We start from the raw sequence: 13380 nt of genomic DNA, 5'->3' as shown, positions 1-13380 counted from the left end.
TATTGGGGTTTTGTGTTGTTATTGTTTGTTTCTTTTTTTAATGGCGCGGATCCATTGGTTTGTGAAAGTTGGGTGAGGACACTAGATATGGTAAGAGGCAAATGATATCACGTTTTTCCTTCCAGATTTATCTTTTCCCGTTTGCTTAAGATGGTTGCAATCCACCAAAATGTGAAGTACTTCCAGATTCCACTGACAATGCTCACACTGATGGAGGGGATTCTTGTTTAGAATAAATGAATAGACTTGAACTATGTGTGATCGATGCGAGCACGACACAGGACCATTTCATCGGTTCTGTACCAACCATAGGAGGAATGCCACTCTTCTAGGACTGTCCTGACAAATTCAATTATCTTGCCAAACTGAAAAGATATTTTCCTTACGTAAATTACTTATTGTTTAGAATATCCATTTCCGTAGCCTACATCTAAAGGGTTCATGGTCTTCCTGGTGCAGTTTCGTAATTCTAAAAACGCACGTACCTCTGAGACGTAACGGGCATGGAGACGAGCTCTGGTCTAGTTTAAAGGCATACTGTCACGGATTTAAGGACCTAATTTCTCTAAAAATGGATAATAACTAAAAATTACATTAATTGTTGGAAACCAAATCTAGCTATTGCATCACCTTAACTGAACCATGATAGAGTGAAATCCATGTCAACCCTCTCGGCAATTTTAGTTTTTGAATTATGAACCATTGCCATAATTGAATTATTTTTACAAAATAGCATTCATAAATGGAGTATGGTGGTTATGAAAATGGCTGAATAAAGTACATTTAGGGACAAATCAAATTATTTTTGTTCAGGTAATACTGTGTTAGACCATTTTAAATAGGTCAGTGGTCTGTGACAGTATGCCTTTAAGGGTATTTATCCGTTTCAACGTCACAGACTCCTGTTCAAATACGTCTGTAGATTAACCAAACTTATTGTCTATTTTAATGGATTGAAACAGGGTTCTGCGACTTTAAGGAACACCAACCTTGACGCGAGACAAATCTAAACCAGACTTGTCAGAAGAAGCTGATTTTTCATTGCCCCTGGTGCTAATACGTCTGGGCAATCAACGCTGTCTTTACATATACAAAATATACAAATAAAAAACAAACACACCTGCCGAATGACCATCCCAATTAAGGAATGTTTTAGCTTGATATAGTATAAAGCTTGCAGACACCAAAGTGAGTCTTTAAAAAATTGCATGTTATAGAAGTATGGACTGTCCTGACTGTAAAATGTCTCTTGATGTTTTTTGCACTACTGCTGGTACATCCAAAACCTTGGTATGTGCTAACATGTCTGTGGGATGGTGCGTATAACTATACATTGTAAAATGTAGCTGTTTTCCTCACTAAAACTATATGTCAGAAGTTTGACATAAAATACTCGATGATTTATAAATCAATGTGTCATCCGGGGCGAGATGTAGCGCAGTGGTAAAGCGCTCACTTGATACGCGGTCGGTTTAGGATCGATCCCCGTCAGTGGGCCCATTGGGCTATTTCCTGCCCCAGCCAGTGCACCACGACTGGTAAATCAAAGGCCGTGTTATGTGCTATCCTGTCTACGGGATGGTGCATATAAAAGATCCCTTGCTGCTAATCGAAAACGAGTAGCCCATGAAGTGGCGACAGCGGGTTTCCTCCCTCAATATCTGTGTTCCGACGTCATATAACAGTAATAAAATGCGTCATTAAATAAAATATTTCCTTCTTCTTCAATATCTGTGTGGTCCTTAACCATATGTCCGACGCCATTATAAATCTCAATAAAATGTGTTGAGTGCGTCGTTAAATAAACCATGCCCATGTTCAATGTGCCATCCTGTTTGTGGGATGGTGCATATAATGGAAATGCTACTAATGGAAAAGTGTTTGACATCTACCAGCTGTAAACAAACTTTAAATTTGGGCTGCTTTATTGTTTGTGCTATTTCTCGTTCCAGCCAGTGCACCACGACTGGTATATCAAAGGCCGTGGTATGTACTATCCTGTCTGTGGGATGGTGCACATAAAAGATCACTTGCTACTAATGAAAAAATGTAGCGGGTTTCCTCTCTATGACTGAGTCAAAAATGACCATATGTTTGACATCCAATAGTCGATGATTAATAAATGAATGTGCTCTGGTGATGTCGTTAAACAAAAGAAACTTCTTTATTGTTAGGGCGAGCCCAAGTAACCACGGCGGGTTTTGTCTCCATCTCTCATAGCATGTGACGGAATAACCATATAATAGGAAGGAAGGAAGGAAATGTTTTATTTAACGACGCACTCAACACATTTTATTTACGGTTATATGGCGTCAGACATATGGTTAAGGACCACACAGATATTGAAGGACGAAACCCGCTGTCGCCACTTCATGGACTACTCTTTTCGATTGGCAGCAAGGGATCTTTTATATGCACCATCCCATATACAGGATAGCACATACCACGGCCTTTGATGTACCAGTCGTGGTGCACTGGCTGGAGCGAGAAATAGCCCAATGGGCCCACCGACGGGAAACTATATGATAGAACCAAATAACCATATAGTTTTACAAAAAAAGTACGTTGTTAAAAACGTATTATTTTCTTTTCCAGCACCCTACCGCATTGTTTTATAATAATATATATTACAATATTTATTTCAGCCAGTGCACCACGATTGCTATATCAAAGGCCGTGGTATGTACTACCCTGTCTGTGGAATGGTGAATATAAAAGATTCCTTGCTGCTAATCGAAAAGAGTAGCCCATGAAGTGGCGACAGCGGGTTTCCTCTCTCTATATCTGTGTGGTCCTTAACCATATGTCCGACGCCATATAACCGTAATTCTAATTCAACATATTTGTAAGAACGAATCTGATTGGATCTCTACTAAAAATTTCAGGTGATAATATCACCGATATACCGGTCAGGGTTGTTTTGTAATGACGTCATAAAGACAATTTCTGTAGCGTTCATATTACGTACAGAAGTCGTTAAATACTGAGAAGTTTTTATGTCAGAAATGAAGATATTATTCTTTATTAGTCAAATATGTCAAATTACACATCTATGTTCAAGCTGCTAACTGTCCGACCACCCATCGTCTTTTAATGGGCTGCCTGATGACGTCACCAGCTGGTGACGTTTATATGCTTATATTCTTACTAAAAATTTGACAATTTCCTATTTAAAATCAACCAGCAAACAGTTTAATTAGAATAGGGATAACCCTACTTTCGATTTGCGGACGTATATCGGTGGTTTTACAGTCACAAATTTACCGTTTTATTGTCTCCGCTAACGCGTCGCCAATAAAACTAAATTTGCGACAGTAAAACCACCGATATACGTCCGCAAATCGGAAAACACAGTAGGGTTATCCCCTAATTAAAATGTGTTGAGTGCGTCGTTAAATAAAACATTTCCTTCCTTCCAGCTTTGATAGAGCAGTTAATACTGGTGAAAAATGTGACAGTGTTTGTTGACCAAAACATTGCTTTCATCAGGGAAATAAATGGTTTTATTTCATCTAGTACCACTGTGCCAAGTAGTCTTGTGCTTGAAACATAGGCGTACGGGCTCCCATTCTTGTAGGGGAGGCGGGGGGGGGGGGGGGGGGGGGTGCAGCTTGATTTCTGCGCGAATGATCTAAAGTGCCTGAATCCGGATTACGTTTATTCATATTAGCATTACAGCCAAACACGTATATAGGGTTGCAAACGAATTCATTTTTTTTCATGATTTACAACTAATATTGTGGGTAGAATAATGAAAATACATAGTGAAAAGTGTTCAGGTCAGCTCATTTTGCTCGAATTTTTCTATTGGTTTTGCCCTAATTTGAAGATTTTCTTCAGGCTCGTACGCCTATGGCTTGAAACATGCATGTGGTATCTTTAAAAGAACAAGTGTGAAACTAGGGATGTTGTAAAAATATCGAGTTATGTTCAGTGGCGGATCCAGAAAATCCATTTAGGGAGCCTTGATGACATGAGGCGGAATGCCAAGGGAACTTTGAGGGAGGTTTGGAGGGGGATCGTAAATTTTTTTTTTAAATTAATATATACTAAAATTATAACTCACAAAATTTAAGGGGTGGGTGCACGCCCATCCCGGATCTAACCTCTGATATCGCCAGGGGCCAGTTTCGGGTCGGGAAGGTGCGGGGGGGAGGGGGGAGTTTGCAAACTACTTATGTGTATTAGGTGGTTAGAAGGTGTGTTTACATTGTATACAAATTGGTCTTAAAACGTATAAGATGATAATTCTATTTATTCATCAAAACCGGATACTACAAATACACAAAACACGATGCAGATTAATTTTGTAAACATTCACATGCCATGCATTACAGATAACTGATTATATACAAGTATATATATTACAGAACTGTTAAACCAAGTACATTAAAGTATAATGAATTAATGAATACCCACAGAATTAGTTATTTAAAAAAACACATGCAAACTAATAAAAGAAATCATGAATAAATTTAAGAAACCTTAAGTTTATATGTATTTGTATTATATCTGTACTACTACTATTCTCTGCTCCTGTAAACCATGTCCTACCATTGAACACATGTCCTCATATTATGCCGTAGAATACGGTCTGAGTGTAATAAATTCTTGTCTTGTCTTGTCTTGTCTTGTCTTGTCTTGACTAGTAGTACTAATTAGCATTTCATCCACAACAGTAACAATTGCAAGATGACAAACTAGCAGACAGACATGTTGTTTTACTAAAGTCTTACCACAGTTATTAAAAGTAGATCACTAAATACCATACAATATAAAATAGCACTGAGACACTCCATATAAAGTTATAAGAGACTATGTAAAATAATCGACACAGATATAATATAATATGAATATTACAATAAAACACATATAATATATTGTCACAGTGCTAAACTTCAACTTTATAACAATACGGATTATATATTTATTTTTAACAAGCGCATTAATTAGAATTGGTTACTTGGTTATCTGACGTCTGCTGTGGTATCCACTTAGTCACTTGCCAATGAACCCAACGCTCATTAAAGATGTAACGAGCAATCAAGTTCAAGTTCTTTATTGCGTTAAGTTTTGCAACTTATCAGCATTATAACAATGAAATACAATATTATGTACAATAGTACGGAACAATGGTGGAGAATGATACAATGCAGTTTAATTGCGGCACGGGTATGGCAGGCGGCTTAACGAGTACACCATGACAAGTTTATATTATTACCTGGACAACGTGTTTAGTATGTGTGCTATAAATAAGGACATTTTATCCATGAAATACTTGGTCCTGGACGGATGAACCGGTTGAGGCCGGTACCTGTGCCCAGGACAGGCGTGCGCTACAACAGCTTGCTCTGAATGTGCACGTTAAACAATTTGGTCTTGGTTTTGGTCATGAAATACAGACTCGGGGAGAACAGATTCTGTTCACACGCCTTGAAGTTCTCTGACAAAGCACAAACTCTATTGGAAGATAGACTCGGGGAGAACAGATTCTGTTCACTCGCCTTGAAGTTCTCTGACAAGACACACACTCTACTGGAAGATAGACTCGGGGAGAACAGATTCTGTTCACACGCCTTGAAGTTCTCTGACAAAGCACAAACTCTACTGGAAGATAGACTCGGGGAGAACAGATTCTGTTCACACGCCTTGAAGTTCTCTGACAAAGCACAAACTCTACTGGAAGATAGACTCGGGGAGAACAGATTCTGTTCACACGCCTTGAAGTTCTCTGACAAAGCACAAACTCTACTGGAAGATATACTTGGGGAGAACAGATTCTGTTCACACGCCTTGAAGTTCTCTGACAAAACACAAACTCTACTAGAAGATCCGAGTGAAAGTTTTATATCATAATCATATCTTATTATTACATGTTGGAGTTGAAAATAACAACCTACAAACCAACCTGTGACTTCTGTTCCTTCATTTAACACTCCGGTAAAAACAACTCTGTGTTAATATGTTAGTACAGAAAACAAATAGACTGCCAACTTCCCTTTCTACATAGGCAATCTAGATATTTAAAAAAAATGAAATGCTGTCAATAAAACAGTATCATACTCTATTTGCATTCCTTTTTTTTTTCTTCTTTTTTTCAACCTTACTATAGTGATAAAGACATTTTCAAACCGTGTGATAACTTTTATCTTGTATTTCACATATGTGCGATCTGGACCGGAATTGTTAAATGGGAAATTCCCTTTTTATCTTTACTGGAGTTAACGCCTTTTTGGTTACTGACGTCATATATGATTTACAAATTACGCCACATTGCCTTTGAAACATTACACAATATTGCTGCAGAGTATGATTCTTTATGTTACGTAAATCCATGAAAGGAGTATTGATCATAAATTTAAGAAAGCGTTGTTCTGACGTTAAATTAAAAATAGTTTTTGTAAAGCATAACAAAAAGTATGTAATAAATACATAACTAGCTGTCTCGTGGTATATATTCTTGAGAAAAATAAACTCGTGCAATAAATAGGAAGCGAACACAACGTATGTGAAGTTCTGTATATATATGGACCATTCTCCCTAAAGGTGTCATTTTGTATAGTAGTATCTTTGTAAAAATAATGTTTTTAAAATATGATGTTTTATGGTCATGTCTTAGCTCTGGCGTGAGGTGAATGTATTTCAAATTCAGGCAGCGACCTTTACAAAGGATTTTATTGTTTTATCAACTTTCTTTTCGAAACAGGGTCTGATATTAATGGCATCCATGTTACGGTGTTGACATACTTTGTTTTCTTTTAATACAAAATCGAAATATTTTATACGTGATGAACATTTACTGGTTCGCATTTCTGAGTCGCCCATCAAACAGCTAAATAATATGAACATACTAAAGTATTTCATTTATTTTAACACTGAGAAAGCTTCCAGAATGTTGGACGCATCTATTTCATGTTCACAAATTAATATTTGTTTAGCGACACATCAGTACATTTTAAAGCTATTTCATGTTGAACATGTGGTTATTTAGACACTCGATCAAAATCATAACGTCATAATGTTACGGTGTGGACCGTTACGCTATTGACAAAATTTAACAAAAACGCAAATTTTTATCTAATTATTGTTGATGAATTATGTTGAATTGTCAAGCTATCTTCGAAGCATCTATTTATGATGATCTCTGAATGAATCAAAAAGTAACATTCAGTGCAGCTGGTGTTCGAATGTCAGCATACAATCGAGGTTAATGACCTAGATTCGGGTTTCAATTGAGTAGTTAATCCTGACTCGGGCTGGGAGCATTCACTGGTAGGCGAACCGAGAACCTACCAGAGTATAATAACGTACAGTATAATAATATCGTCATGGTGTACAGGGAGGCGAACCCATTATCTCCCAGCCTTTACCACTATACCGCCGAGGCCGGCCATTTTATTTTAACAATGGCGTTTATATGCAGGGCTCACTCTGTACATTGCCAAATTAGCCAATTGCTATTTTTTATGTAAAGCACATTTAGTGTTTGGCTGATAAAATGTTCATTAAATTAACCAATTTTGAATAATTTCAAAGAAATGCTCTATATATCTGAAAACTGGCTACAACAAAATTTGTTCCAGTGTAAGCCCCGTATCTGAACTCCCTACTCCGACCCTCGTTCGTCATCTGGTCTACCTTCTGTTTCGCCCTTTGTATACTTAAACGTTTCATATTTTATTTTTTCCTTAAGAATATCCTTTTTTATCTCTGGGTCAGTATCCTTCACGATAATGTTTATGAGCTGTGGGATTTTCACAACTATGTACGCCGTGACGACGTTTGATATCGAACTGATGTGAACTACCTGATGCATCTGCTTCACCAAGACAGCGGTCAGTATTAAAAACAATACCGACATGAGTGTCTTTACAATGGCCAGTGCTATGGATTTCTTAATGGGCTTCAGCTCATGAACTAATTTCATAAACAATTCGTTGTCAATGGCCAGTTTTCCATCTTTGTATTTCAGATAGGGTTTGGGTGGAGGATGGTCTTTCATTGTTTCGTTTCTTGTTAAGTTTACGTAGATGTCATTGATGCGAAAATATTCAATATTTTGTCTACTCCGAACTACCAAGGTATTTCTTACTAGCACACATTCCGTTCTATTACCATCATCATCATCAAATTGAGCGTATTGTTTTATTTGGTTAGGGTTGAAATATATTAAATCCAAGGTCTCATTTCTGATTTCGCATGCAACTTCAACGTTAGCAACATACTTCAGGCTTTCGATCACCATTTGCAGAAACCGTAAGTATTTGTGGGCAGGATATCTTAGGCTGCTAATAATAATATACACTAGGCCAATAATAAGGGCTATATACCCACCAGTAACATCTGGATATTTAACAACCGACATGTATAGAAACATTGCAATAAGTGTCAGAGACTCAAAAGAGGCAATAAAAATAGCACAATATGCAAACAGTGAATAGCAACAAGCTGTCAATGTAAGTAGTGTCAGGAAAACAGATAGGAACCCGTTGCCTGTCCTTACGCAAATAATACGAGCCGTGATGAAACGAAATGCAAAAACCAAAGGAATAACGTTAAATAACGCGTGTTTAAAAATATTAAATACCGCTTCGGGTTTGGATACAGTGGACCAGGCTTGCACCCAGGTTGATTTCTGGAAGACGGTAATGGTATTATTTTTGATAGTATCACAAACACTTTCTGTTGAAGCGTCGTTCAAACAAACCAAGTTTGCTGCACGTTGTTTGGTGTCTTCGTCCTTAGAAATCTTTAATTCTTCAACGATTAAAAACACTAACCAGATTAAAAACACTATGGTTAACATTACAAACGGGCCCCCAGTAAGCGTTAAAAAATTTGCAGATTGACTTTTCACTGAAAAAAGCATGGAAGAAAATCCTACTGGAAGATTGTGTTTGATTTTGTCGTCGAGATATGCAGAAACGTGATCAGCGAACGTGTAAAGTATTAACTTGGCGTATATTAAACCAGGAAAAATAAGGCCAAGAACAACTGCCTTCGCGACTATCTTGCAAAATGATTGTGGGAAACACAAGTTTCCTAGGAACGATGTGATACAAGAGAAAAATGATATTGGACTTTTGTTTTCAAGAAATAACCACTTATCATCATCAATATTAATGTAGTCTTGTCGCTGCTTCGTTTGCTTGACCAAACACACGGCATTTAATGGCCATGTCCATTCTATCAAAAACGAATATAAAAGAGGTGAAATGAGCAGGGCGAAAAAGGCGACATAAAACGGAATAGTTGTATATAGCTGATTTGGACGTTTTGCTTTGTCAAAACAGGTGACGGCATTCTCGTCCGATACATTGCAACATCTGTATCCAAACTGGCCCACAAAATATCCGAAGTTGCGGATGAATGTGTCCGCATGTTTTTCTTTGACCACTGTGGTGTAACACCACGTACTACCTCTGTAATGTTTAGCCTTCACCTTCAAGTACTGTTCCGCCATTTGGCTTAGGGCATATGCCATCATAAAGGTGGTGTTGCGACGGCCGTAGTGCACAGTGCAATTTGGTGGGTAGGCTGTAAAGGTGACGGGTATGTCGGGAGTATCAGAGGTCAGCAACCCGAACGACCAAATGAAATATTCCTCAGGCCAGTCCAGGTAGTCTAAACCTTTTCCATAAGTCCAGATCCATCTCAGAGGTAGAACCACATCCTCATCGGAAGATTTGTCCACGCTGCTTTTGGAGTCAAATGCGATGCTTAGGTACATGATCAGGTCGTCAGGGTCATCAAAGTATTTCCGAAGGACATGGGCACTGTTGTTTGTGACAAGGATGTTGCACTGCTCAGTGTTTGTATACATGCTGGACATATTGATGGTGATTAGATTCCATGTGTGTTCTTCTGCGTTGATGCGGCCGCTTTCATAATGAGCCCATGGGTAACAGAAGACAAGACAAAGAGCGCACAGGGTAAAGATTCCTAGGAGCCACGGCTTATGATCACAGCTTGCCATAACTGCAATGAACAAGTAATGTAGAAAGGAAATAGCACGCATACATGGATAACAAACATACAAACAAACAAATATAAACAAAAAAACCACACACACAACATATATATACATATACATATACATATACATAAAGGTATATCGTACGTATGTACGTACGTACATACATACATACATACATACATACATACATACATACATACATACTAGCCAGTGCCAGGTCTGCCCACTGTTTCATGTACGTAAGCGGGATCAACCGCGTAGATTGTAGGCCCCATGCATGTGGTTGAGTTAAAGAACATCCTTTTTTATGGATACTTCGATAGCTCAGAGCGCATCGTGGTTAGTCTTGCAATTTGCGGGCGATTCGGTGCCACAGGTTCGAGTCCCAGCAACGGCATGGTGCAATTTGTGAGGTCAGAAATGATTTAATTATCCCCTACGCCAGTGCGTTAATATCTATGTATGTAATAGTCAACCTCGACATACATACAAAATATAGATATTCATACATCAATGCATACATACGTATACGAAGATAAAGGTCGTATATGTATGTGTACATATAGGTACGTACATATACACATCCGACGGTTACCTTGGTGGTCTGGCAACTGTAGGCGATTCGGTGCAAGCAACGGCATGTGACAATTTATGAGGCCAGAAAGGATTTAACAATTGCCTTAGCCAGTGCGTTAATATGTACATGCATATAATAGTCAAACCCGGCATTTATATATATATATATATATATATATATATATATATATATATATATAAACTTCGATAACTCTCTGAGTGTTATTCGACATTCAGTGTTTTATTTGTTAGTTACGTTCCGCCCTATTTGTGACATCTGCAAAATACAACAACGTTCATTATATCATTTACTTCCTTCATCTGGGTTATCTTGTTTGTTTTGTTATTTACTTACTTTTATAATATACCCATAATATATGTATCGCAGGAGTCGGAAGATGCCAACAAAAGGGGTGGGGTGACAGTTATATATTAATTCGGCTTTCGACTGGGGATGCATATTTTTCATAGTTTAGAGGTAGGCAGTGAATCGCACGCTACTTACAATATTAAGCAAAACCAACCAGCTGCAATGCAGTTTCAAATTTGAATTCTTATATATTAATTTCGAAAACTCGAAATCCCTAAAACTCGAACTATACCCTCGTCACCTTCAAGATCGAGTTATGGAAGTTTGACTATATATATATATATATGTATATATGTATGTATGTGTGTATGTGTGTGTGTGTGTGTGTGTGTGTGTGTGTGTGTGTGTGCGTGTGCGTGTGTGTACATATTTCTGGGAATTACGGGCTATTCACTGTCTAAGGTTCGAGTACCAGCAACGGCATGAATCAATGTCTGAGGCCAATAAGGAATTTTATTTCTAGTGGCCGTACGTTAGTTATGTACTAGACTAGCCCATCATACATACATACAATATATATATATATATATATATATATATATAGAGAGAGAGAGAGAGAGAGAGAGAGAGAGAGAGAGAGAGAGAGAGAGAGAGAGAGAGAGAGAGTACTATATGAGTGGCCATTAGATACCATTTATCTTAAAATGTATCTAACGAGCGAAAGTGAGTTTGATACGTTTTTAAACATCGAGTTGTAGGATAAATGATATCTAACGGACATGAATGTATTTTCAATGGTACATATCCTCAAAAACCAGGTTTTAAGCTAATTATAACATCTCTTTCGACTAACAGTTATTTACGGCCTTTGCACATGTAGCTAACTTACGCGTCATAGACAAATGATTGCCATGTTAACTATACGTCACAGTGTAATCGATTTCCATCGTGCTATTGCTTTATTGGATTTATTGTTAACATACGAACATGTGTAAACAAGTATGATGTTCTCACCAACAGGTGTGTAAGAAATAAAACTATTACATTGTATACCGTTTTACTTTATATTTTGATAGAAATAAATCTAATCACATATTACGATAATTCTGTTTACTCGGTTACTTTTTCAACATAATGATTGATGTCTCGCCTGCGGAAGGGTGGGTTTTTTAAAGGGACATTGCTGAGGTTGCTGCATTGTAAGATGTTTCCGACTAATAAAATATTTCTACGATTAAACTTACATATTAAATATATTTTCTTGTTTAGAATATCAGTGTCTGTATATTCAAAGTGTTTCTCTGGTCGTCTTAATATTTGTAAGAAGACCAAACTGGATTCTGTCTTCAAATAATTGGGCAATAATTTTAGGAAATTTTAGGAAATAAAATTACATTTAACCTAGTAAAAATATTATTAGAACGATCAGAAACACGTTTAATATACAGCCATTAATATTGTATGCAGAAAAATATATTTGATGTGTAAAAACTCTGTTAGTCGACAACATATTATAAGTTGAAGCAAACTCACGAATGTTCCTTTAATTCCACCTAGCACACGCACACGCACTGTCACATAAACACAAACACAAACACATGTGTGCGCGCACACACGCACTCAGAGACACGCATATACCAATAACGGTTTTATTTGTTGCAGCGAAAATTTCAAGACTGGTATACCAAAACCCGTGGTATGTATTATTATAAAAAAATATATCAATAATAAGAAAGAAAGAAATGTTTTATTTAACGACGCACTCAACACATTTTATTTACGGTTATATGGCGTCAGACATATGGTTAAGGACCACACAGATTTTGAAACCCGCTGTCGCCACTACATGGGCTACTCTTTCCGATTTGCAGCAAGGGATCTTTTATTTGCGCTTCCCACAGGTAGGATAGCACAAACCATGGCCGTTATTGAACCAGTTATAGATCACTGGTTGGTGCAAGTGGTTTACACCTACCCATTGAGCCTTGCGGAGCATTCACTCAGGGTTTGGAGTCGGTATCTGGTTTAAAAATCACATGCCTCGACTGGGATCCGAACCCAGTACCTAAGAGTTAAGGAAATCTGGTGTTGGGGTAGGAGCCCAGTGGCAAAGCGCTTGCCCAATGCGCAGTCGGTATAGGGTCGATCCCCGTCAGTGGGCCCATCTGGCTACTTCTCGTTTTAGCCAGTGCACCATGACTGGTATATCAAAGGCCATGGTATGTGCTATCCTGTCTGTAGTATGTTGCATATAAAAGATTCCTTGCTATTAATGGAAAACATGTAGCGGGTTTCTTCTATTGAGACAATATTTCAGAATTACCAAAATAAATAAATCAATCAATAAATCAATGTGCTCTAGTGGTGGCGTTAAATAAAAGAAAAACAAAAATGCTAGAGCGTCTTTAACCAAGTGTTACTTATCTCTCGATTGAAGATTCATATCTTTTATCAGAATGATTTAATGATTCTTACCTGATACAACCACCAAACATGCACAACGACGAAAGTCAACGTA

The 13380-nt window shown here is 37.6% G+C and overlaps 1 protein-coding gene across 1 annotated transcript in view; it reads right to left on the bottom strand.

Moving 5' to 3' along the window:
- Positions 1–4239: 4239 nt before the first annotated feature.
- Positions 4240–13380, bottom strand: part of LOC121380936 — a 9218-nt gene continuing 77 nt past the window's right edge. The window contains exons 1-2 of the mRNA XM_041509981.1: positions 13338–13380; positions 4240–9978 (exon numbers count right to left, since the gene is read on the bottom strand). The exon at positions 13338–13380 is cut by the window's right edge and continues 77 nt beyond it. Coding sequence (XP_041365915.1) covers positions 7607–9976 — 2370 coding nt within the window. The 5' untranslated portion in view covers positions 9977–9978; positions 13338–13380 and the 3' untranslated portion in view covers positions 4240–7606. The remainder of the gene's footprint in view (positions 9979–13337) is intronic.

The sequence above is a fragment of the Gigantopelta aegis genome, chromosome 2, assembly GCF_016097555.1.
Source record: "Gigantopelta aegis isolate Gae_Host chromosome 2, Gae_host_genome, whole genome shotgun sequence".
Taxonomy (NCBI): domain Eukaryota; kingdom Metazoa; phylum Mollusca; class Gastropoda; order Neomphalida; family Peltospiridae; genus Gigantopelta; species Gigantopelta aegis.
The sequence above is the reverse complement of the archived record's forward strand: the minus strand, read 5'-3'. Positions and strand labels throughout refer to the sequence as shown.